General features: G+C 39.5%; 1 protein-coding gene across 1 annotated transcript; it reads left to right on the top strand.

The window, feature by feature from the left end:
• Nucleotides 1–195: 195 nt before the first annotated feature.
• On the top strand, nucleotides 196–24,646 carry tmc7.L (transmembrane channel like 7 L homeolog). The gene is made up of 16 exons (XM_041576907.1): nucleotides 196–373; nucleotides 3,375–3,618; nucleotides 7,723–7,874; nucleotides 8,382–8,543; nucleotides 8,645–8,727; nucleotides 9,989–10,134; nucleotides 10,845–10,992; nucleotides 12,579–12,752; nucleotides 13,844–14,001; nucleotides 16,902–17,019; nucleotides 20,106–20,203; nucleotides 21,527–21,710; nucleotides 22,146–22,276; nucleotides 22,478–22,633; nucleotides 23,201–23,279; nucleotides 24,539–24,646. The coding sequence occupies exons 1-16, from the start codon at nucleotides 322–324 to the stop codon at nucleotides 24,599–24,601; spliced, it is 2,148 nt and encodes a 715-aa protein (XP_041432841.1). The 5' UTR covers nucleotides 196–321; the 3' UTR covers nucleotides 24,602–24,646.
• The last annotated feature ends 2,983 nt before the right edge of the window (nucleotides 24,647–27,629 follow it).

Raw genomic sequence — 27,629 nt, 5'->3', positions numbered from 1 at the left:
ACAAACAACATTCCGCCTACAAGTGACATATCGTGTTCCTTCCTGTATTACACTCGTTACTAATACCTTCAGGCAAGTTGGGAAACGTATCCACTTCACCTGCGACCAACACACGCCCCTTAAACCAATCAGCTTACAGGACTCCTTAATTGACAAGCGGAAACCCCGCCCTCCTGATTCCTACTGAAAGTTTAGCTCCTGGCTCGGGGGGCGTGGCAGTGTTGGGAGCGTATTGTGCTCAAGGGCACGGAAGAGGGAAGAGCTTGGCGGGGAGGAGGATTATTAGGTCTTTGCGAGGGGTCTGTGGATATTGGCTGGCGTATGATTATGGCACAGCGGTTCCCTGACAGCCCTTCTTCCGATGGAGATAACGGTGAGTGTCCGTGTGTGAGTGAGTGACAGGTGACGCACTGCCAAAGAATACTTCTGGAACACAATCCCATATGGGAAAGCTGTCTCTGTCTGTTCCCTTTCCTTATCTGAACTCTTATCTTGCCTCTTGCTCCTCTCCCACAATTACACTTTTAACCCTGTTCTTCCCTTAACTAGCTGCTTTTTTACATCCAAAAGTGCAATAAATATATGTGGGCTGAGTAGTGACATGCGGGTAGAGTTTCCCTCGACCTGCCCCTGCCCCTAACCCGCCGGCTCCATCAATTTCCCAGCCCCTAACCCGCCTGCTCCATCTCTTTCCCAGCCCCTAACCTGCCTGCTCCATCTCTTTCCCAGCCCCTAACCCGCCTGCTCCATCTCTTTCCCAGCCCCTAACCCACCCCCTTCATCTCTTTCCCAGACCCTAACCCGCCCCCTTCATCTCTTTCCCTGCCCCTAACCCTCCCACTCCATCTCTTTCCCTGCCCCTAACCCTCCCACTCCATCTCTTTCCCTGCCCCTAACCCTCCCACTCCATCTCTTTCCCAGCCCCTAACCCGCCTGCTCCATCTCTTTCCCAGCCCCTAACCCACCCACTCCATCACTTTCCCAGCCTCTAACCCGCCCGTCCGCTCCATCTCTTTTCCTGCCCCTAACCCGCCCGCTCCATCTCTTTCCCAGCCCCTAACCCGCCTGCTCCATCTCTTTCCCAGCCCCTAACCTGCCCGCTCCATCACTTTCCCAGCCTCTAACCCGCCCGCCCGCTCCATCTCTTTCCCAGCCCCTAACCCGCCTGCTCCATCTCTTTCCCAGCCCCTAACCCGCCCGCTCCATCACTTTCCCAGCCTCTAACCCGCCCGCCCACTCCATCTCTTTCCCAGCCCCTAACCCGCCCGCTCCATCTCTTTCCCAGTCCCTAAACCGCCCTCTCCATCTCTTTCCCAGCCCCTAACCTGCCCGATCCATCTCATTCCCAGCCCCTAACCCGCCCACTCGACCTGCCCCTAACCCGCCGGCTCCATCTCTTTCCCAGCCCCTAACCCGCCTGCTCCATCTCTTTCCCAGCCCCTAACCCGCCTGCTCCATCTCTTTCCCAGCCCCTAACCTGCCTGCTCCATCTCTTTCCCAGCCCCTAACCCGCCTGCTCCATCTCTTTCCCAGCCCTAACCCACCCCCTTCATCTCTTTCCCAGACCCTAACCCGCCCCCTTCATCTCTTTCCCTGCCCCTAACCCTCCCACTCCATCTCTTTCCCTGCCCCTAACCCTCCCACTCCATCTCTTTCCCTGCCCCTAACCCTCCCACTCCATCTCTTTCCCAGCCCCTAACCCGCCTGCTCCATCTCTTTCCCAGCCCCTAACCCACCCACTCCATCACTTTCCCAGCCTCTAACCCGCCCGCCCGCTCCATCTCTTTTCCTGCCCCTAACCCGCCCGCTCCATCTCTTTCCCAGCCCCTAACCCGCCTGCTCCATCTCTTTCCCAGCCCCTAACCTGCCCGCTCCATCACTTTCCCAGCCTCTAACCCGCCCGCCTGCCCGCTCCATCTCTTTCCCAGCCCCTAACCCACCTGCTCCATCTCTTTCCCAGCCCCTAACCCGCCCGCTCCATCACTTTCCCAGCCTCTAACCCGCCCGCCCACTCCATCTCTTTCCCAGCCCCTAACCCGCCCGCTCCATCTCTTTCCCAGTCCCTAAACCGCCCTCTCCATCTCTTTCCCAGCCCCTAACCTGCCCGATCCATCTCATTCCCAGCCCCTAACCCGCCCACTCCACCTCTTTCCCAGCCCCTAACCTGCCCGCTCCATCTCTTTCCCAGCCCCCAACTGCCCGCTCCATCTCTTTCCCAGCCCCTAACCTGCCCACACCATCCTCTTCTCAGCCCTTAACCCGCCCACTCCATCTCTTTCCCAGCCCCTAACCCACCCACTCCATCCTCTTCTCAGCCCCTAACCTGCCCACTTTGCCCCAACCCGCCAACTCCATCCCGCCCCTGTCCCTAACCAGCCAAGCACGAGTTTATAAACTCAGGGAATGAAAGCCAGCAGCGTGAGGTCGTGGGTGGGGAAAGCGAAAGGGAGCCCGCAACTCAAACCCGCCAGCAACCCAAACCTGCCTATGACCTGAAGATTTTATGCGGTAGCCGGCCCAAACCGGCCTGATTCGCACATCACTAGTGCTGAGATTATTACAAAAATATGGCTCTGTTTAAAGCTGTGGTTCACCTTTAAGTTAAATTTTAGTATGTTATAGAATGTCCTATCCTTAGCAACTAGGCAATGGGCTTCAGCATTTATTTTTTAGTTTTCCAGTTATTTGCTTTCCTATTCATCCTCTTCCCAGCTTTCCCCCGGCAGCCAAAAAACGATTGCTCTATGAGGCTACAATTTTATAATTATTGTTACTTTTTATTCCTTATCTTTCAAATCCCTTTCCTACTGATATTCCAGTCTCTCATTCAAACCACTACCTGGTTGCTAAGGTAAGCAGGGCCCTAGTAACCAGATAGCTTCTGAAATTCCTGAAGAACTGCTGAACAAAAAGCTAAATAACTGAAAAACCATAAAAAAAAGAAAACCAATAGCAAATTGTCTTAAAATATCAATGTCTATGTCATACTAAAAGTTATAATGTGCTTGGGGTATTACTGCAAATGACCTCCCGCTGAATATAAAGTGCTTGGGGCTGTAACAGCTGGAGGGCTGCTGCTTCACTATTTATATATTCACACTGTATGCATAATGAGCAATGGTTTATAAAGGCATTGTCTATTTATTTTATGTGCTGCCTTTCTTACATCTGACCTCAGATTAGTGAAAAAGATTTGTAGAAGTTTAGGGGAAATGCTGTAGGAGGTGCATTGCTTTAACTCATTTTGTGTTTCTGCCATAGCTTCTCTCTCAATTAAATACTGAATTAGTAATTACATTAATATTTTTACTTTATTTCTTGCATTTCCAAAAGTATTTATAGTTTTTTTTTTCCTTTTCCTCTTTTTTTGTCAGATGTCTTCCTGCCAGATGGAAGTCCACAGCCTGTTAGTGAATTCTTGCATGAGCTGCCAAGCTACCAGTCCTTGTTAAGGAGGAAAACCTCCTATTATGGAACAATTGAAAGACGCAGAAGTACCCGTCAGCTTAAAGCTTCACTTTCTGTCGATCCAAGCAGTTTGGAGGCAGCGAGTGAGGGGATGATGATGATACCATTAAGGGAGCATGCACTCACTATGCAAGAAAAAAGGAAATTAAGGTTTGCATTCTTTATTGCAGAGTTGTAAATGTTTGTGTAAGGTTCATATAGTTTGAAGGAGAAATAGATTACTATAAAATTAAATAAACCTTAAATTAAACCTCTCTAAAACTGAAATGGTTCTCTTTCCTCCAACTAACACCAGTAACATCCCGGAAGTATCCATCATAGCTAACAATTCCTCTATCACCCCCTCTCCCCAAGCCCGGTGCCTTGGGGTTATCCTAGATTCTGCCCAGTCCTTCACTCCTCATATCCAGTCACTTTTTAAATCATGTCACTTCCACCTAAGGAAATACGATCATTTATCACCCAAGATGCTGCAAAAATTCTTATTCACTCTCTCATCATATCACGTCTAGACTACTGTAACTCTCTTTTAATTGACCTTCCCCTCCAGAGGCTGTCACCTCTCCAGTCCATAATGAACACTGCTGCGAGGCTCATATACCTCAGCAACCGCTCCTCCTCTGCCGCGCCATTCTGTCAATCCCTGCACTGGCTTCCGTTACCTTTCAGAATCAAATTCAAATTAATGACACTGACTTTCAAAGCACTTCATAACTCTGCCCCACCCTACATCTCTGAACTCATCTCTATATACTCACCCAACCGCTTACTACGCTCCTCTACTGACCTGCTACTCAAATCTTCTCTCATTACCTCCTCACATGCTCACATTCAAGACTTTGCAAGGGCTGCACCCCTCCTCTCCCCCATGTTCTGTCCGACTTTCTCCCAACCTTTCTGCTTTCAAGAAATCTCTTAAAACGCACTTCTTTAGAGAAGCCTACCCTCACTCTGCTTAACTACCAAATGCAACACCACATACAGTACCACATTTCTCACCCACTTAATTCGATATTGTCCGCTCCCACACCTTGTGTATTACTCCCTTCCTTTGGAGTATATGCTCTTTCTGCATAGGGCCTTCCTCACCTTTTGTACCGGTATTGATTGTGATGTATGTAACTCCATGTTCTATGCATATAATATTTAGTTGCATAATCACATTTACTTTACAGTGCTACGCAATATGTTGGCGTTATATAAATATATGTTAATAATAATAATAATATATTTTCCAGAGACAGTTCATAGAAACTGTTTGGGTGGCATAGATGGTGGCATTCCAGTGAGCCTTCATTATGTAATTTCATGTGATTGCTTGTTGAAGTAAAATTGACCAATAAAAAGCAATAAAGCCCAGGAGAGACTGCTGTAAAATGACAGTGATTGTTTAATAGGCTGGTAAGGGGCTGTTGGGCCCTTTTCAGATTGGAAATGCTGTCAGTCAAGGATTGCATGAGTTTTTATGATGCCATCCTCTCCCAGAGGGTCTCATAAGGCCCCAGTTATGATCTGATTGCTGGCCTGGGTCCAAGTAAACGGATTGACCTTGTTTTGCTTACTGCATTGGCTGCCAAATCAGGTAATGAGCCACACTTTTTCGCGACTTCCCAAACGAACAGCTCTTATGTTGTATGTCCAGCTTAAGACAAGCAGCAAATTCTTCTTCATGGCATTGTTGTTAAAAAATTAAAACAGTAGAACACTCTGTATATAAAAAAAAATCAAAGTTTTATTAGCCAAAAAAAGGTTAAATGATCAAATGATTTGCCCTAAGCGTTTCACCCTTAAAGGAGAAGCTAAGCAGTTTATTTATTCTGCAGAATGTCTTACTATACCTGAGTACACAGCTCTAGAAGCTCTCTCTGTTTGTTTAGGATAGCAGTTGCCATATTAGCTTGGTGTGGCACCACTTCCTGCCTGAGTTTCTCCCTGCTCATTCATAGCTCTGGGCTCAGATTACAGTAGGGATGGGGAGAGGAAGAGAGGAGCAAACTGAGCATGCTCAAGCCCTAGCCCTGGAGGTTTATGCTGAAAACAGGAAGTCTGATACAGAAGCCCATGTGTACACAATAGAAAGAAATGTTGTGTTTCTTTTGACAGAGGACTCAGAGCAGCATTTACTAGTGTATTTATATAGACCTTTCTGATAAAGCTTACTTAATTTTAGCATTCCTTCTCCTTTAAAACAGTCTTCATCAGGGGCACAAAATACTATAATCTACAATAAAAGAGGCGTTGTTGTTAAGCCAGATATATCTGGCTAAAAATCAGATTGCGGGTGATTTTGTATAACATGGAATATATAATATTAGTTATTAATTAGTTATATCTGAAACAGAGTAGTGACCCTGTTGTTGCAATAGGAAACCCAATGTGGCTCTTTAGGGGCTCTGGGCCTGTGCAGTGTTCCTCTTGCCATATTAGTTCTGACTTCATAAGACTAGAAATGCAGGTTTGGGATCTATTATCTGGTGTGCTTGGGACCTGGGGTTTAGCATATACGGTATTTTTCCAGAATTTGGATCACCATACCTTAAATGAAATCTAAACAAATTGACTAAGAATGATAATACAAAGCTTTTGGCTCAACTGAGGGTCTGAATTGAATACAGGAAGTGCATAGACAGTAAGGTTAGATTACACTCTAGACCTTCAAAAAACTACTGAGCTCAAAGCCTGCCTAGTGGTAAAAATATGCTAATATCTCAGAAACCACTAAATATAAACTTAAAAAGTGTTCAGAGGAGCACTGCTTTATTTTATATTCATTACTTTTTTTATGTCTGCTAAAACAATGAAATATTAAATTAGTCCAATATGTTTATGTTATGCTTATTCTAAAGTTTATAGTGCTATTTTACTATTGCAGAGAAAAGAAAATTACTAAAATGATGCATACATTTGGTTATCTTGTTCTGATTAGTGATATCCAGCTTTTAACATTAGCTGTTGAACTTTGAACCTCCATACACAGATAAACAATCTCATTTTAAGGGGCAAGTCAACCCCAAAATAAAAATGTGGCTAATAAAAGAAAGCAAAATTCTAAGCAATTCCAATATACATTTATTAAAGATTTTTAGTGCCTTTAAAGTTATTTGTAAAAATGTTTGCTATTAAAAGCAGCATTTGCTTAACTCCTGCTTGTTACTTTTTAAACAATGTTGCAAAAGTCTTGGTTTCCCAGCAAAGTCATGTCTTTAATCAGCTGCCTTGTCTTACATTGTATCAACAGTCTGAGCCAACAGGGCAGAGAATTGAAAGGGACAAACACTGCTTTCAATAGCAATGCATATACAAATACATTAAAAAGCATAGAAAATGTGTCATGAATGTATATTTGCAAGGTTGCTTAAAGTAATATTTTATTAGGCAAAGTTTTAATTTGGGGTTGATTTGTCCTTTTATTTAGCTTGAAAATGAAATAATATTTATGTCTGTTTTTTTTTGCAGTCACAGTCTTTGATTTCCACTATAACTGATTGTCAAAAGCTTAAATTTCAGACCATACATTTAGGGGGGTATTTACTAAGACTTTTTCTCACTCTAATAAAAATATAAATCCGACCAAACTCCCATATGGAATCCCTTTACTAACAATTCTTCTCAAAAATTGGCATATGAAAACTCAACAACTCGAATTTATCTGATTATTGAACTCAAATCAGTGCAGATCACGATGTCAAGAAACATCTTCAGGAACATCTGCCTTTAACTTCTACTTGACCTCGACAGGTTTTAGTTGGAGAATTTTCAGATTCGGATTTTTAGCAGCTTTGAGGTGTAATAAATCTCTAAAAATTCTAGTTTTGTTCCCCTTTAAAAACTCGACCAGCAAAAAATTGAGGTTTAATGAATAAGTCCTCTATTGTTAAAATGTCAAATTTATCGTATTTATTAGATGCATATCAGGTATGGGATCCATTATCCAGAAAGCTCCGAATTAAATGAAGGCCGTCTCCCATTGACTCCCATTTTATCCAATTAATCCAAATTATTAAAAAAAATTTCCTTTTTCTCTGTAATAATAAAACAGTACCTTGTACTTGATCCTATCGAAGATATAATGGATCCTTACTGGAAGCAGAACCAGCCTATTTATTTAATGTTTACATGATTTTCTAGTAGACTTAAGGTACTAAGATCCAAATTACAGAACCCCAGGTCCCAAGCATTCTGGATGCAGATACCTGTATATACACTTGTAATATTATCATAAATTTAAATTACTGTTGGTCATTTTGTACGTAGGGATATGCAGAAGCTGTGTTCCCAGTACATCACAGTATGGAGCCAGTGGAAACAATCAAGTTGGAAGTCATGCAGAAAATTAAAGGATGACATTTCTCAATTGCTCGTTAGCCATCTGACACTTTGGAGAGGAAACATTCGCAACATTGAGGGTACATATTTGTTTTCTAATCTGCTGTTATTCAGAATTCAGGTCAACTGTAGTAAATCAGGTCATGAATTCTGCTTTTGAAGAAAAGACCTTCCTGTTGTATGTATGCAATTTATATTTGGTAGGGATGCACTGAATCCACTATTTGGGATTCAGCTGAATCCCCAAATCCTTTGTGAAAGATTTGGCCGAATACCGACCTGAATCCTAATTTGCATATGCAAATTAGGGGCAGGAAAGGAAAACATGTGAATATTTTTTTCACTTCCTTGTTTTGTGATGAAAAGTCACATGATTTCCCTCCCCGCTCCTAATTTACATATGCATATTCAGATTCGATGCGGCCAAATCCGAATCCTGCTGAAAAAGGCAGAATCCTCGCCAAATCCAAATCCAGATTTGGTGCATCCCTAATATTTGGCTGTAGCAATGTAGTGTCTGTCCACCATATACAAGATGTGAAGATGTCATCTGTTTTCTAAAATATGTCTCAAATCTTCTCTTCTAGGTAAATTTGGAACTGGCATTGGGTCTTATTTCTCATTTCTTAGGTTTCTGGTGATTTTGAATTTTGTGATGTTTCTCTTGATGTTTTGTTTTACTACACTCCCGGTCGCCATTTCCAAACAAGGAGTTTTCAACAGCAGCAATATAAACCCGACTGAAGTTGGTAAGATATAAGCTGTGTAATGTATTTTAATGAATAAGACTTGTTGTTGCCTAGTGTTCAGTTAGTATTTATAACATTTTGTATTTCATTTATTTCCACAGATTCCGAATGCACACATTATTCCCCAGGTGGCTATGGACTTCTGTATTTCTACAGTAATATTATTGATTTACTTTCAGGAACGGTATGTTTACAGGGCATTGTAGTAACCAGTCGCATTGTTTTAAATATGATACATTCTTCTCCTTGTTAGTAAAAGCAAGGTGTCCCTAAGTATGAGAGCTGCTTAGTGTAAAAAGTTCAAAATAATAGGCAAGCCAATCAATAAATCTATTGTTTTCGTTATATGTTTTTGACGATTTTTAATGACATTGTACACACACAAGTTTTATTTTTACATATGTGTATTTAGTGGAAATGCACCTTCAGTATAGTATCTAATAGTACAGTACAGTATCTAAAGGTGCTTTTAAAGGGGACCTGTCACCTACACAAGAAAATCTGTATAGTAAAAGTCCTTTTAAAATTAATCATGAAACCCAAATTCTTTTTTTATTAAAACACCCATACTGGTTATAAACACGTTTAAAACTCTCAGCTGTCAATCATATATTGCCTGCCTCTCCTCTATGCCTTAGGTATAGAGGCAGGGCAGGCAATTACTTTCACTTTCCATTCTGCATTTCCAAGATGTCACTGCACTCCTTACATTTCCCCTCCTCCCACATTTAATTGTGTAGTCAGTGCACGGGCATCAGGTGCCCCATTTTGGTGCATAAACAAGATTTTGGCATGATTTTAGCTTGCCTTAATAACAGTGTCCACAAAACTGCTGCTGCCTGCTTGATGTGATTGTGATTAACAAGACTAAAAGAAAGAAGACTGAAATCATGTGTATAGTGTAAGTGTATTATTTTGCTTGACTAACATCATAAAGCAGGATTTGGAATTACTTTTTTTAGGGTGACAGTCCCCTTTAAGTTAGATAAGGCATCATACCTCTTGCAGCTAGTTCACTGTGAATTTCTCATTGCATATACAGGATAGGTTTGTATAGTATTATAATACACAAAAGCCATGAATATCTTGTAAATTATAGCCTTATAAACGGTGAGTAGTGATGTCATCAGTTATAAACGGTGAGTAGTGATGTAATTTCTGTCACATGACTCACTAAAATGTGTGTATTATAATTAATAAAGTACCCCCAGTTGTAAAATATGAGGATACTATAAGTTACCTCGGAGTTCCATGACCTGTATAAAAACACTCGGCCTTCGGCCTCGTGTTTTTATATGGTCATGAAACTCCTCTGTAACTTATAATATCCTTATATTTTACAAGAGGGGGTACTTAATTCACTATATATTTGCAACATCTCTTTATTTATATATTGTCTTTCAGATGGGTTTTGTACTGACATTACATATATATATTTATTTCAGGGTTTTCTAGAGCTCACCTATCTATTTTATGGCTATTATACCATAGAGACTGTCACTTTTTATGTCTTCAACTACAGTCTTCCACTTGCTTATGTGTTGGTCACAATAAGCTGCCTTTTGTTGAGCATTGTCTGGATAGTTAAAAGGTAACATGTTCACTTTCCTTTCATAGGTTATTGCATATTGTAGAAGAACTGAAACCAAATCTGTTGTGCTGAGGATATATTATATATATATATATATATATATATATATATATATATATATATATATAGATATATAGATATATAGATATATAAAAGAGAGAGATTATTTTGCTGAATCCTCGTGCCTGGCCAAACCGAACCCTAATTTGCATATACAAATTAGGAGTGGGAAGGGAAATTACGTCACTTTTTGTCACAAAACAAGACATTAAAAATATTTTTTTCCACTTTTCCCATTTCCATCCCTAATTTGCATATGCAAATTAGGATTCAGTTCAGTATTCGGACAAATCTTTCATGAAGGATTTTGCTGAATCCCAAATAGTGGATTCGGTGTATCCGTACTGAAAGTGTGGCCTTCTCATGGAGATTCTGATTATGGATAGTGGAAAGGGATCTGTGTCGATATGGGAGCAAATTTGCCTGCTAAAACATTGCCGTCATCGAGATGCCTTATGTGCCAAAATACTCAATAAATAAAAAACTGCAATAAAACAGTGACCATAGGGTAGTGTATGCTGACGTGTGCATGTTTCTACAGAAGGACCCTAACAATGGCACACAGTCAGACAAAGCCCAATTAGCCTGGACAGAGAGGGAGAGAACATAATGCTTTTCTTCCTTATACTAAATGGCTAATTGCTTTGCAGGGCTGTAGATGGTTTTAAACAAAGCCTGGTACACGACGAAGACAAATTTCAGAGCTACTGCAATAAAATATTTGCAGGTTGGGATTTCTGTATTACTGATCAGTACTCGGCGACTCTTAAACACAGCAGTTTGCAGCATGAATTAAAAGTGAGTCTCACTGTTTTTTTATTTTCTCTAATATGTTTGTATTAAAAAGAAAGAGTCCTCAATAAGTGCTCGGAGGACCAGGACAATTTTTATATAGACAATAAGGGGCATATTTACTAAGGGTCGAAGTGAATTCAAAGTGAATATTCAAATTGAAAAACTTCGAATTTCAAGTAGTTTTTGGGTACTTCTACCATCAAATAGGCCAAATTCAACTTCAATTTGAAGTGAAAATGCTTTGACTATTCGACCATTCGATAATCGAAGTCTCTTTAAAAAACATTGACATCGACACTTCGCCACCTTAAACCTGCTGAATTGCTATGTTAGCCTTTGGGTACCTCCTAGAACATATAGCCAACATTTGGCTAAATTTTTAGAAGTCGAAGTGAAATCGTACGATTGGAATCGAAGTACAATGTTAAATTCAACTTCGAATGTCAAACTAGCCTATTTGGTGGTCGAATTTCGACGTTTTTTGCACTTCGAAATTTGATCCTTGATAAATCTGCCCCTTAAACAATTATGGATCTATTATCATGTCCACGGAAATGAAAAGTGCTTTCTTTTATATGAAGAGGGACACCCAATAATCTAGTCAATGTATGTGCCAATTTCCAACTGCACACTCCTTCAAGCAAATGTTCAGTATAAAAATAAAAACTGGGTAATTAGATAGATAGACTGTACAAAATAAAAAACCTTTCTAATAGAGTTAGGCAAAAATGTAATGTATAAAGGCTGGAGTGACTGGATGTCTAACAGAACAGAACACTACTTCCTGCTTTTGAGCTCTCTTGGTTTCCACTGACTGTTTACCCTGGTTACCAGGCAGTAACCAATCAGTGACTTGAGGGGGGGGGCACATGGGTTATAACTGTTTGCTTTTGAATCTGAGCTGAATGCTGAGGATCAATTGCAAACTCACTGAACAGAAATGTCCCATGTGGCTCCCCTTCAAGTCGCTGACTAACTCAGAGTTAGAGAGCTGAAAAGCAGGAAGTTAATTCTGGCTATTTATGTTACACATCCAGTCACTCCAGCCTTTATACATTAAATTTTTTCCTAACTAACTATATGAGAAACATTTTTTATATTGAACAGCCTGTCTATTTACACAGTTTTTATTTTTACACTGAACTGTTCAATTCCTTCCCGTTAAGTCCTTGTGTTTATTGTTCTCTCGCTCGCTCTCTGACCTCCAATAAGTACTTCTTACACCTATCAGTTTCTCCCCAGCCTCTTAGCTCACATAGGGTATTTGTGCAATTTACTAAAACATTTAAGACAGGTAAACTTGACAGAATACAAGCTTTAATTCTCAAAGTGCAGTACTGTAAGAGGTACCTAAAATCTAAACTGTCCTGAAATAGTTTTAAATGCCATAGAAGGATTACATTAAACCGTCCAGTAATAACAGATAATATACAATAGCAGGTGCTGATATATGACCACAGGTGAAAAGCAAAAGCTACAATGGATGCAGAATAACTAAAAGCAGCAAGGCCGTAATATAGAAGTAATTGAAAATGCCCTATGTATAGCAGGCATATAACACTGTATTTAATGTGTTTCTCTTTTAACAGACAGATCTGGCTGAGGAAAGAATCCGCCAAAGGAAACAGAAGAGGACAAGGGGAGACACATGCCGCATTTATTTTTTACGTTTACTTTTAAATGTAATTGTCATTGGAGTGTTGGCCGGCAGCTTTTATGCAATTTACCGAGCTACTGTATATTCACTGGAAAACAGCAACACAGTTAGTATTTATTTCTCATTTAATTAGTAGTCTGTATGATTTTTTTTTTACCAGCTGTTTATGATGCAACGCGTACAAATTTTAAAGGTGCCGTATATCCCCACCCATGTTCGATATGAGAGCAATGAGAAGAGCTTGTGCCTATTGTTTTATCAGGAAATATTTATGGTTTTTGTTATGTTTAGAGCTAAACAGGGAAATGTAATTTATTCTATTCTACAACCTCCCCCTCCCCATTGTTGTTTTTATCTTTTATATGGTGCTCATATATATTTATTACATTAACTAAGGATTGTTGGTCTTGGGATCGCGTTATGTACATAACTAGTGAACGTGTTCAAAGATATATTATTGCTTCCTTTTCATGATCCACTTGCCCCTTGAAATCTTAACGTGCTTTTAGTAGCAGTACTGGAAAGCAAAATACATTAAAAGTTGACCTTTCTTCTAGTTCACAGTACATAACTAGCCACATTCTTCTCTCTCCAGAATGCTCGGGACCTGGGGGTTTCCGGATAACGGATCTTTCTGTAATTTGGGTCTTCATGCCTTAAGTCTACTAGAAAATCATTTAAGCATTAAATAAACCCAATAGGCTGGTTTTGCTTCCAATAAGGATTAATTATATCTTAGTTTGGATCAAGTTCAAGCTACTGTTTTATTATTACAGAGAAAAAGGAAATCATTTTTAAAAATTTGGATTATTTGGATAAAATGGGGTCTATGGGAGACAGCCATTCAATAATTCGGAGCTTTCTGGATATCGGGTTTCTGGATAAGGGATCCTATACCTGTACATACATATAAAGGATGAGAAAACATGTTTTTTTTATACTTTAAGCTATGGCCTCTTACTTTACTACTCAGTTAAAGGTCCCCAAAAAAAGGTTTTATTTTGCCCTACTATGATATGTATAAAAACATGAGATTTAAGGCAGTCACTATTTTCCAGCTTCATTGAACTGAATGGAAAAAATTTGATTTTTATTTGTGGTTACTTGGCATATTGTAAATACATTATTAAGAGCCATAGGGTTCAGTAAGGGTTAGTTTCACCTATAAAATTAAAACTCATTTGTTTTGCTGTGTAGGTAAGTGGAAGCAACGCTGACCCTATAAACCTACTCCTGGAGTATTTACCATCAATTGTAATCACCATAGCCAACTTTATAACACCTCTGATCTTTGAAGCTATTGTTCGTTATGAAGATTACTCTCCAGCCTTTGAAATTAGATTTACGTTGATACGGTAAGAGTTATTTTATTTTGTGTGGTGTTTTGATCTCTGCTACTTTGTCTGGGACTATTAGCTAGTATGAAATGCCCAGTGCTTGGCCTGGAATATGGAATGTAATCATGGCAATGGATTTTTTTAAGCTTCTATTACTTATACTTTCCTTAAAAGAAATTAAATTGATTGTTCTGTATCTGAAGTCCTTAACCATAATCAATTCAGTTTAGCGTGCAAAAACCTTTTTTTAATATACACAGGAGAGAATGTTGAGCTAATTATAGGGACAAAGGATCAACTTTCTTGACACTCAATTTTGCCACAGTCACTTATTAATGTGAGTACAGGTGCTTTTCCATAGTTTTATGATCTGTAGCTGGGGACACACTGAGTTTACAATCTATTTGATTGCTCATGGACCTGCACTGTAGATTGGTCATCCATAGGCTGCCAACGGAGTTTGCTTGAAGCCAACATTATTCAACCACCCTTGCTCATTTACTTCTGGGGTAACTCAGTGAGCAGTAAACTACAAGCATTGAATTATGAGGCTCATCTGACAATGACAAGGGGTCCTTTAGGTGTCACTAAGTGTTTTTCTTCTCCTGTCTGCACCTAACTGCATTTCTTATTGTCAAATAATTATCTAAATATGTTGGCACATGTTTTACTAAAGTGGCATATATTTAATCTCACAAGGGGGTGAAGTAGCTACTGCCCTCTAATATACAAGTGTATTTTTTCCAGAGAAAACATCCGCAACCATGACAGTCTAACATAATTTGTCTTCCACCCCCCTAATCAGTTTAGTTGCACTTAGTCTCTGCACTCTCTCCAGCTCATTTATATCCTTCTTAAGATCTGGAACCCAAAACTGCACTGCATACTCAAGGTGAGGCCTTACCAGAGACCAATAAAGAGGCATAATTATGTTTTTATATCCCTTCAGTTAATGCCCTATTTTATGCAAAGCAGAACTTTATTTGCCACAGAATGACACTGCCTGGAATTAGACAACTTATATACAAAAATCCCTAGATCCTTCTCAATTAAGGAAACTCCCAACACACTGCCATTTAGCGTATGTTACATTTAAATTATTTCTACCAAAATGCATAACCTTGCGTTTAAAAAAGTTGTTTAGTATGTGGTTAATAGCAAGCAATTTTGTGTCTTTTAAATAATGGCCCCACCTTGCCCCCACTTAAAACTTGTAGGTTCTTCCAATGCTCTTTTTTCATATGCAAATAAGGGTTACAAATGTTTAACTTCCTTGTTTGTGTGACGAAAAGTCATGTGATTTTAAGAATTTGGGTTTGGTTCTGTCAGGCACTTAGATTTGCCAAAATCCTGCTTAAAAAGGCTGAATCCTGAACCGAATTCTGGATTTAGTTAATCACAATACCTAAGGCTAAGTCCACTGTGGGCTTTATTCATACCCTAGGTTTCCCTTTATAATGTATATAGCAAGCATGGTGTGTAACTATAACAAAGCCACAGGAACATGTAGCTTAAATAATTACAATATCAACAAATAGGTTTCTCTTATTTGCTTTAAGTCTAGGTACTTGTGCTCCCATACAGTGTAGTTGGGTACACCACTTCCACTTGGAATCATATAATCATAGAAGGATCCACTGGAGAGTCAGTCAGTGCAATCAAGTTTCTTACTTTATTATTTACGCTATGCATCGCTAATAAAGTTAAAGGACCAGTAACATCAATTTTTTTAAAAAATTCATTAGTACACAATGAATTAAAAACACCAAGACAAATTATAGTTTAAAATCACAAAGTCTTTATTAAGAAATAACTTACAAAAACTCAGCTTCCGATCCTTTTCATAAAAGGCGACAGAGCGACCATTCATCCAGCGGCAATCGATTTCTCCTCCCTGGCTCTCTGCTGCTGGATCCTGCTGGCCGCTGACTGATGGCAAAACTGGCTTATGACAAACTTGCAAAGTTTTCCCGATATGCCCCGAGCCTGCCAGCGCCTGAGTGCAGCACCCTCGCCCCCACAGCACGGGGCCAACTTCACCGTTGCCACCCACTCCTGCCACATACCAGGGCTGCGAGGGAACTCTACCGGCACAGCAACTTCAGCCCCCGCTCCTCTACGATACCCCTATGGTGGAAAACGAAAGCAGCCCTTGACTGGTGTTTATCGAGTTGCCTCGGACCCATAGCGGTTCCAATCCATGCCAAGACGAGGGGGCATGGGCCTCGGATGTGGAGGTGATGGGCCCGCTTCAATCCTCGCCTGCCCTCGTAGGCTCTGCAGTGGTGGAGGTGCAGGTTAGAGAGCTGAGGAAAGGTGAGCATTGGAAGCTGTTCTCCCTCTGCGCCTTTGATGGGAGTCGATGGGAACATCACGCTGGAGGCCACTTTGCGCTGGAGGTGCGAGAGGCTGAGGCGGGACTGCCGGTCTGGCTCAGAGTGTTGGTGTTGCTTATCCTTTTGGGCTTCTCTGCTCTGTTCTGCGGCCTCCGGCTCAGTCTCCTGTCTCAGACCCCGTAGATTTGTGGGTGCGGCAGAACAACGGTGAAGTTGGCCTCATGCTGTGGGGGTGAGGGAGCTGCACTCAGGCGCTGGCAGGCTCGGAGCACATTGGGAAAACTTTGCGAGTTTGCAGCATCAGTCATTTCTTAAGTTATTTCTTAATAAAGACTTTGCGATTTTAAACTATAATTTGTTTTGGTGTTTTTTATTCGTTGTGTACTAATATATTTTTTTTAAAAATGTTACTGGTCCTTTAAACTTGATTGACCTCACCTGCTGGATCCTTCTATGATTATAGCTTAAATATTTATCATTACCAAGACTTTCTAAACATTTCATAAAAAAGTATGTTACAGGGAAAGCTATTTCTTTCACAAACAAATCTTTCTATAATCTATCTTTTGATCTTTGTTACAGATGTGTGTTTGTCCGGTTGGCCAGCATTGGAGTACTGTTGATTTCCCTTTGGACTCGAATCACTTCCTGCCAAAGTCGGACCTGTAACCTTTGTGGATATAATTATAAGTTATATCCAGTAAGTCCATTAATCATTTTATGTTTATGAAACATACAATTATCAAGTACGCTTTTGATTATGGACCTTGATCCCAAAACTGACTTTTTCCTACTTGACTAGGCTGGTGGCTCAGTATTAAGAACAGGGACTAATGCACAGTTGCATTATTTAGGAGTACAGGTATGGGATCCGTTATTCGGAAAAACAATTATCCAGAAAGTTCTGACTTACGGAAAGGCCGTCTCCCAGAGACTCCATTATAATCACATTTTTAAAAACAATTTCCTTTTTCTCTGTAATAATAAAACAGTACCTTGTACTTGATCCAAACTAAGATAGAATTAATCCTTATTGGAAGCAAAACCAACCTACCGTATATACTCGAGTATAAGCCGACCCGAGTATAAGCCGAGGTACCTAATTTTACCTACGAAAACTGGGAAAACTTATTGACTCTAGTATAAGCCTAGACACAACTACAGCCCCGTCTCCCAGCAGCGCACATTCTGCCAAAGCGACTGCCCCAGCGATCAACCGGACTTCTTTGCAAAGTTGATGGTGACAGAGAATTGCCAAACGGATTACTGTGTTCATTGTCCCACTGTCCCACTACCATGTGCAGAGGGTGCTGTTTGATATTGCCATCACTCTTAATCTTTCGTATAACCAACAGAGGGCGCTGTGTGATATTGCCATCACTGTTATTCTTTCATATAACCAACAGAGGGCACTGTGTGATATTGCAGTCACTGTTATTCTTCCATATAACCAACAGATGGCGCTGTGTGATATTGCAGTCACTGTTATTCTTTCATATAACCAACAGAGGGTGCTGTGTGATATTGCAGTCACTGTTATTCTTTCATATAACCAACAGAGGGCGCACTGTTATTCTTTCATATATCCAACAGAGGGTGCTGTGTGATATTGCAGTCACTGTTATTCTTTAATATAACCAACAGAGGGCGCACTGTTATTCTTTCATACAACCAACAGATGGCGCTGTGTGATATTGCAGTCACTGTTAATCTTTCATATAACCAACAGAGGGCGCACTGTTATTCTTTCATACAACCAACAGATGGTGCTGTGTGATATTGCAGTCACTGTTATTCTTTCATATAACCAACAGATGGCGCTGTGTGATATTGCAGTCACTGTTATTCTTTCATATAACCAACAGAGGGCGCATTGGTATTCTTTCATATAACCAACAGAGGGCATTGTGGGATATTGCAGTCTCTCCCCAAGTGCACTGTTGGTATAGGAATGATTAAAAGTGACTGCAATCTCAGCTACTTGGGTCGGGTAGCGCTGACCCGAGTATAAGCCGAGGTAGACTTTTTCAGCACATTTTGGATGCTGAAAAACTCGGCTTATACTCGGGTATATACGGTATTTGGGTTATTTAAGGTTTAAAGGGATACTATCATGGGAAAAAAACATTTTTTCAAAATGAATCCGTTAATAGTGCTGCTCCAGCAGAATTCTGCACTGAAATCCATTTCTCAAAAGAGCAAACAGATTTTTTTATATTCAGTTTTGAAATCTGACATGGGGCTAGACTTACTGCTGTACTGCAAGTTGGAGTGATATCACCCCTCCCTTTTCCCCCACAGCAGCCAAACAAAAGAACAATGGGAAGGTAACCAGATAGCAGCTCCCTAACACAAGATAACAGCTGCCTGGTAGATCTAAGAACAGCACTCAATAGTAAAAACCCATGTCCCACTGAGACACATTCAGTTACATTGAGAAGGAAAAACAGCAGCCTGTCAGAAAGCATTTCTCTCCTAAAGTGCAGGCACAAGTCACATGACCAGGGGCAGCTGGCAAATTGACAAAATGTCTAGCCCCATGTCAGATTTCAAAATTGAATATAAAAAAATCTGTTTGCTCTTTTGAGAAATGGATTTCAGTGCAGAATTCTGCTGGAGCAGCACTATTAACAGATTCATTTTGAAAAAAAATTTTTTCTCCCATGACAGTATCCCTTTAAATTATTTTCTAGCAGAAGTAAGGTATGAAGATCCAAATTACAGATCCATTATCTGGAAAACCCTAGGTCCCGAGCATTCTGGATAATCCTATATATGAGAGAACAAATACATAATCATTTCATAGACACCCACAAAGACTTCTAAATAAACCCAGAATCTCTGTTATTTAAAAGGCAACGTGTCCTGGTCTTTGCTGTTACTCACTGTTTACTAGATGGTTAAGTGCTTCTTTACTCTGGACCAAACAGGCAGTTAGAATGAGCAATGCAGTAGCTGATTATTTAATAATAGACAAAGTAATAGAAGATGATGGCAAAATATAGGAAACAAAGGAGTGGATATTTTATTTAAAAAAATGGATGAAATACATGGGCAAGATGCTTGTGGAAGCAGAGAATGAATCTGTTGACAAATAAAACAGGAGAGGAGAGTACTATGTGCATTCATTTTTCCATGGCCCAAACTTGTAGCTCTTTGTTTTCATTATTTATTTTTTATAGTTATTTGCCTTCTGCTTCTGACTCTTTTCAGCTTTCAAATGGGGGTCACTGACCCCTTCTAAGACAAAAACCTCTGTAAAACTATAAATGTATTGTTATTGCTAATTTTTATTACTCATCTTTCTATTCAGACCCACTCCTATTCATATTCCAGTCTCTTATTCAAATCAGTGCATGGTTGCTAGGTTAATTTGGACCCTAGCTACCAGACTGCTTAAAATGCAAATTGAAGAGCTGCTGAATAAAAAGCTAAATAACTCAAAAACCTTAAATAATAAAACATGAAAATCGCATTAAACTTCGCAAAAAGTAGAGATGCGCTGCAATCAGGTAGTGAGTGGACCTCTAAAGATTTTTTTTTTGCAGGGGGGCCTGATGCTTTTCAAGGTACAGCACTGTCTTAGAAGCAACTCTGACTATGACGATACTCTTATGTCTAAATAAACATGCATATGTAGGCCATGAAGGTTATGTTACAATATCATCTAAATAACACATTTATACAGACACACAATTATATGTCTAAATACAGCATGATAAATTATTTTCCTTATAAAAATGTAAAGTCAATATGGATTTGAAGATTGCTTTCTTCTTTTTGCAGTGTTGGGAATCTCGAGTTGGTCAGGAAATGTATAAGCTGATGATTTTTGACTTTTTAATTATTGTGTCATTGACAATATTTGTGGAATTTCCAAGAAAGTAAGTACAACTATATTTGTTGTTTTCACTGGGGAGATAAGTGATTTAAAGTGTTGGGGGCAACTGCATTGTGTTTCATAGTTGGCTGCAGGGACATAAACTGTGTCTGCCCATAATGCCTTAAAGGAAAACTATACCCCCAAACAATGTAGGTCTCTATAAAAAGATATTGCATAAAACAGCTCATATGTAAGACCCTGCTTTATGTAAATAAATCATTTTCATAATAATATACTTTTCTAGTAGTATATGCCATTGGGTAATCATAAATAGAAAATTGCCATTTTAAAAAATAAGGTCCGCCCCCTGGGATCATACGATTCACTGTGCACACAAACATACCAACAAACTATATTTTGTTAGATCACATGAGACAATTAACCAACAGAGTTGTGTCTTTTGCTTCAACACTTCTTCCTGTCACAGTTAGAGCTGCAGTATTTCTGGTCAGGGGATCTCTGAGACGGCACAGAGACCATCACAAAATGGTGGCTCAAGGCAAGAGATGTAAAAGGACAATATTTACTTAAATATATAGATAGGATTCTTTAATATGCCACTTACTATGATATATTAAAAACTATCTGTTGCTTACGTGTTCATTTTGGGGGTATAGTTTTCCTTTTTAAGTAAGGATTAAAATCTCAATACCTTATGTTTTTAGAAACTGCATTACTTGAACAGTGAATGGCTTTTTATCTCTTTTCAGTCCCTCTCACCCTAACGTTTATGACTTTTCTATTTAAACATAAAGCATAAGACATTTCAGCTGATAGGACTTAATCGTAGGCATACCTAAAAGAGAACATCATTTAAACCCCTTTTATAGAGCTTCCAATAGAATCCATAATATACAATGCATCTTTTAGCCAAAATGCTTACCTATAGTGATCTCGCTGGCAAGAACTGATGTGTTCTTTCCCTTAACAGAAATTTGGATTCAGGGGTCATGTCATTGTAAGGATACTGTCACCAGCTGTTATAACATGTTAAAACACAATAGGAAGGGTATAATTCATTACAACTCGGTGGGCAATAGAAGCTAGTAAAATGTGACCATTAATATTAAAATCCATGAAATACAACCAAAAGACTCCCACAAGGGGCCACAGCTCCCCTGGGCCCAACATGCATGACGGCTAGCAACCTTCCTGCACAACTCTGCTCTTTGGGCGCAGGTACAAGGGATCAGGAGGCCACTTTCTGAAGTTTGTTGGTGTAATAGGGGAGTATGACCAGTGGGGAACCCTCTTATATAAAACAGACTTTACTTCTCCTTTACACAAGAAGCAATCAATAAACAATGATATTCTTGCTCTGTAGATTGATGGTTACCTACTGCTCCTCTAAACCTGTGAAATGGTGGGGTCAGCAGGAGTTTGAGATTCCTCAAAATGTTCTAGAGATTGTCTATGGGCAGACCATTTGCTGGATTGGAATATTTTATTCACCTCTTCTACCAGCCATTGCAACTGTGAAGTACTTCATTATATTTTACATTAAAAAGGTACATTATATAACTGTTCAAACAGACATTTTTGGTCTGTAATTCGTTTTTGTGATTTTTCGTTTTCTCATTTATTTGCTTATTTACATATAGTTTCCAAATTGTATAGACACACACCTTTTTTTTTTTTGCAGATACCAGATAGACATTGTTATAAACAGCAATCCATATCTTGTAGAGCTCAGTGCTCAACATAGTTCTACATCTATTGGGACAGGCTATGCTGCTGGCATTCCATAGTATCACTGCAGCACTTACCATAGTCCTATTCTTAACTGTGCAAATGATTGTAGGCATATCCCAAACACTTTTATTTCTCTGATGATTATTTCATCACACTTGTATAGTTCCTTACCAGCATACAAAAGTGAGTAGCTGATCTACCACAGTTTGGACTAACTATTTATCTCTTTATCACTTTTGCTCTTCCTCCAGATCAGTCTAATGGAAAACTGCAGACCATCAACAAGGCCTTTCCGGGCCTCCAGCTCTAATTTTTTCTTCCAAGTGATACTGTTGATAGGCCTGGTCTTGGCCTGTATTCCTGTAGGGTTTGGAATTGCATAGTAAGTAATATTATTTATAGGTAGTGCTAAGGACCTTTTGTATTTTCTGATGCACCTTTCCCTTGAAATGGTTGGCATGAATAATAAATAAATAATGGTTGGCCCCTGAATATGAATTACCAATATATGTTGCTCATTTACATGTTATAAATAATAATAATATGGTGCTGTACCCCTCTCACTTTATTGTTTATTTCACAGCATACCAGCATCTAAAGCATGTGGCCTGTTCATGAATTTCACCACGTCGTGGGAAATTATACCAAACGTTGTAAAAACATTTCCCATTGGGCTGCAGAAATTCATCTATGTCATTGCATCAGAATCTTTTGCTGTCCCCTTTTTCTTACTGTCGTGGTAAGTCTGCTTTAGAAAATAATAGCAATGTGATACTCCAAAGTGGTTTTTTTCCGTGGAGAATTCAGGTAAAAGAATGCTATGAATTAAAGGGCTCACTTTTGCTATTTTCTTTTTATAGTAATACATTTTCTTCAAATTTCTACTGTAGGCAGCAAATGACGTTCACTACAGAAGCCAACCTTATAGTGCTGTTGGGTATTGGGCCAATTTACTGTGCAAATTACATACCACTTAGGAGCTTTCCTCATGTTGGTGTTTCTAAAACCTAAATGTGCCTGGAATTTCTTCCCCCAAGTCTGTCACAACTACTCTTGCAAACCCACTGCCTCAGTACCTGATCCAGTACTGAACTAACACGCAGATTAACAGAGTATTGGGAAATGTTGAATTGTAGACAGACACATGATATGCAGTAGGGGGTTGTAAGGATTGTCTCACTGCTCAGCTATTATGCTTAATTGTCTGTTTAATTCAGGACTATTTACAAGTGAGTTGTACAAGGTGCAGCTTTGAGACTCTGTTTACTAAGTGCTTAACAATAATACTGTTTTTGTCTTTTTACAGTCTTGTCATGTTTTACTTTATTGCTCTTGCTGGAGCACATAAAAAGGTTGTGCAGCAGCTACAGGAACAACTAGCAATGGTAAGACTTTGACGGGGGACTGATTTGCTGCTACAAGACTCTTATTGATGTCAAAGCTGTGTAGTGTTAACGTGTGACACTCAGGGGGTGCATGTGTTATAACTGGGCTGGTGCCGACAGGATCAAAGCTGACAGTTTAAGTGCCTCCTTTTTTCAATGTGTGCTGTCTTCATTGCCAACATATTTGGAGCACACTATTCGCTGTATTCCAGCAGAGTTCCAGTAATGTACACAACTGGGGCTTATTTAACAACACTGGGCAAATTTGCCCATGGACAGTAACCTATAGCAACCAATCAGTGAGTGGCTTTCTTCAGACAGCTGCAGGTAGAGCAATGAATTCAACAATTTGATTGGTTGTCATGAATTACTGCCCATGTTGATAAATGACCCCAGTGTTACTTCTGAAGTGGTGGTGATCCCTACACAAAGTATGTATGGGTATGTGAAACACCCAGTGATAGAGGCACTGCCTGATTCTGTGATGCTTGTCAAGAAGCTTAAACCCATGAGATTAAAGGAATTATGTTATTAAAGGCACTAAATTTGCCCAGGGCAATAATCCATAGCAACCAATCAGCAGGCAGCATTTACTGGTCACCTCTTTATTACATACCGGGGGGGGTGTAGTTACAGAATGTCATCACTGAGCTCTTTTTGTCTTGTGAGACTATAGTGGCAGCCACTAATGATAGTAGTGGGGGGGGAGTGCTCAATTTACAAAGTCAAATGTGTTAATCTTAGGCCTTCAAGGGATTGTTCACCTTCAAAGTAACTTTTAGTATGATGTAGAGAGTGATATTCTGAGGCAATTTGTAACTGGTCATCATTATTTATTATTTGTGGTTTTTGAGTTATTTAGCTTTTTATTCAGCAGCTCTCCAGTTTGCAGTTTCAGCAATCTGGTTGCTAAGGTCCAAGTTTCCCTAGCAACCATGCATTGATTTGAGTAAAAAAAAAAGATTAGTAATAAAAAGTAGCAATAACAATAAATGTGTAGCTTTACAGAACATTTGTTTTTAGATGGGGTCAGTGGCCCCAATTGAAAAGCTGAAAAAAGAAGCCAAATCATTTAAGAACGATAAAGAAAAAATGAAGTCCAATTGAAAAGTTGCTTAGAATTAGCCATCCCATAACATACTAAAAGTTCAGTTAAAGGTGAACTTTAAAGCTTCCATTTTTAAAAAATCTGTGTTTTACATGAACTGTGTTATGAATCTCTCATATATCTTTCATTTCTTCAACTTTTCTCTTTTTAGGAAGGCCGGGACAAACTTTTCCTTATAAGACGGCTCACTGAAGTTCACCACATCAAAGTTTAAGGTCCCATGAACGACACGGAATAAAGAGCAAGTACTTTTCCCTGGTGTTGGCATTTGCCTGTTCACCTACAGGAGTGGATTGGCTCCATATTAAGAGAAACTAAACCAAAGATTTTTGGGCATATGCCCATGTTTGTGATTGTGCGATGTTTCCAATTTAAAATGTAGCGCATCACAATTGACAGAAAATGTCACATTTGACTACTAAGGTTTGGAGAATCTGTTTTCTAGTTAGAAAAAAAGTGTGGGGTTGTTTCACTAAAGGTTTGGCTTTATAAGGCTCTTTAAATAGTTGATTTCTATTTTACTAATTTAATGTAATGTATTTTTTCTACTTCACAATGTTCTCAGTTTAGGGAAAGAGACAGGTTCTCTACCCATGAACTATTTGGAATAGCAAAGTTCAGTCCATAGAAGGTGCCACACAGAAGCTATACTGTAAGGGAAACAGTGTCTGGAAGGCCACATAGATATTTGGTGCTTTATATTAAGAATATCAAACAAGCAACTCTCAGCTCTCAGGGAGATTTTGTCGCCTGGCGACTAATCGCCTCGTCTTCTGAGCGACAATCTCCCCAAACTGCCTCAGCGTTTTTCCCCGTAGGCTATAATGAAAAGTCACACAGGCAACTTCGGGCGGCTTTTCATTATAGCCTATGGGAAAAAACGCTGAGGCAGTTCGGGGAGATAGTCGCTCAGAAGACGAGGCAATTAGTCGCCAGGCGACAAAATCTCAGCGAATCTCTACGTGTGAACGAACCCTTAATATAATGGACTGAAACAAGAAATGGAGTTGTTACATATAGTAATACTGGTTCAAATGCAGTTGTTGTTCTTTAATTAGGTCAGGTATACGTCTAGTCCCTTCCAACCCTTGTCTCATGCTTATTACTAAATACCAAATCCTGCAATGAAAATTGTTCTCGGTGATATTTTTATTTCAAAGCACTGAAACACAATTATTTAATGTGACATTGTTTAGTCTTTTGGGGGAGTCTTTAAGACTTGTTAAGTATTTTGGGGGTAAGCATTGACTACGTTTGCACTGTTTGGGAGTGATTACGGCTCATTCTTCCAGGTTACATCGTTACATATGTAATTCGGGTTGAAAAAAGACAGAGTCCATCAAGTTCAACCCCTCCAAATGAAAACCCAGCATCCATACACACACCCCTCCCTACTTTCACATAAATGATATATACCCATATCTATACTAACTATAGAGTTTAGTATCACAATAGCCTTTGATATTATGTCTGTCCAAGAAATCATCCAAGCCATTCTTAAAGGCATTAACTGAATCAGCCATCACAACATCACCCGGCAGTGCATTCCACAACCTCACTGTCCTCACTGTGAAGAACAGGTCAGGTTATTGTTATGATCTTTGAGCACCTTAGTTTTCAAATATTGGTACAGATTCTCCGTTGGGATGAATGGTTTCTTCACCTTTAAATTAAATGTTTTTACATGTGATGTAGAGAATGATATTCTGAGACAATTTGTAACTGGTTTTCATGTTTTATTATTTTGTGGCTTTTGAGTTACTTCGTTTTTTATTCAGCTGCTTTTTTAGTTTGCAGCTTCAGCAATCTGGTTACTCGTTTCAAAATAACCCTAGCAACCGTGCCTTTATTTGAATGAGAGACTGGAATATGAATAGGAGAGGCCTGAATAGAAACATGAGTAATAAATGTAGCAACAACGGTGCATTTGTAGAATTTACAGAGCATTCGTTTTTTGATGGGGTCAGTGACCCCCATTTGAAAACTGAAAAAAGTCAGAAAAAGAAGGAAAATAATTGAAAAACTATGAAAATAAACATGAAGACCAACTTAGTTGCTTAGAAGTGGCCATTCTATAACATACTAAAATTTAACTTAAAGGTGAACCACCCCTTTAAAGAAAAACTAAAGAAGTAGGCTAGAAATGTTGTACATTATGTTTTGGGCTTCTTTACCAGCCCAAGGCAACCACAACCCTTTATCAGTAAAGATCTGTGTCTCCAAAGATGCCCCAGTAGCTCCCCATCTTCTTTTCTGCTGATTCACTGCACATGCTCTGTGCTGCTGTCACTTACTGAGCTTAGGGACCCACTCACAATATACAGTACACATAGAATATAAATGTCACAATATAGGGCTGATTAGTAATTAATAGAGATAATTACTACATGGCAGCACAGAAACCAGGGCAATTAGCATCAGAATTTAATAATCAGCCCTGTAGCATCAGTTTATATTACAGACAAACCTCATTTTCTGCTTGATAATTTGCAGCGATCCCTAAGCTTAGCTTCTCAACAGCTGCTCAGAGCCCACTGAGTATGTGAGTGTCACAGACACTTTCCAAGATGGTGACCCCCTGTGACAAGTTTGAAGTCCTGGATCATTGCTGTTATTGACAAGCTGAAACTTTAGGCTGGTGCAATAAGCTCGGTATATAAAATATGGCATTTTTAGCCACAATCATTTTTAGGGGTTAATTCTCCTTTAAGATCAGAGCTTTGACTGTGGAATCATAGGACAGTCCCTTTTTGTTACCTTGTGTTTGGGATCATTGCTTTGCTGAAACATGAACCTCTGCTGATGCTTCAGTTTATAGAAAACAAGAACAAAGGTTCTCTTGCAGTATTTCCTTGTATTTTGCATAATCTTTTCTGTATTTTAACAAGGGGTCTGTTTCCTGTTGATAAAAAGCAGCCCTGGAGCATGATTCTACCTCCACTACTACTACAATAAAGTGTGGGGGTGATCGCAACAGCCAACCTTTTTTACTTGTGAGACACATTCAAATGGAAAAAAAAAGAAAAATGGAGAGCAACATAAGGGCTGTGATTGACAATTGGTAGTTCCTATGTGGACTGATATCCTACAGGAGGCTCTGGTTGGCTATAAATCGGGTTTTTATGCAACTAAAACTTGCCTCCAAGTCTGAAATGGAAAAACAAGCAGCTGCTTTGAGGTCACTGGGAGCAATATGTAACCAGCCACTGGTCAGGATCACTTGCAATAGGGCTATAACAATG

Source organism: Xenopus laevis, chromosome 9_10L (genome assembly GCF_017654675.1).
Source record: "Xenopus laevis strain J_2021 chromosome 9_10L, Xenopus_laevis_v10.1, whole genome shotgun sequence".
In the NCBI taxonomy this organism is placed as follows: domain Eukaryota; kingdom Metazoa; phylum Chordata; class Amphibia; order Anura; family Pipidae; genus Xenopus; species Xenopus laevis.
Note: the sequence above shows the minus strand (reverse complement) of the source record. Positions and strands in the feature narration are given on the sequence as shown.

Coding starts and splice junctions, on each gene's coding strand:
- tmc7.L (XM_041576907.1), top strand. CDS start 322: ATGATTATGGCACAGCGGTTCCCTGACAGCCCTTCTTCCGATGGAGAT. Junction 8,544..8,644: donor TATAAACCCGACTGAAGTTG/GTAAGATATAAG, acceptor TTATTTCCACAG/ATTCCGAATGCACACATTAT. Junction 20,204..21,526: donor TTTGTGGAATTTCCAAGAAA/GTAAGTACAACT, acceptor CTTGCTCTGTAG/ATTGATGGTTACCTACTGCT.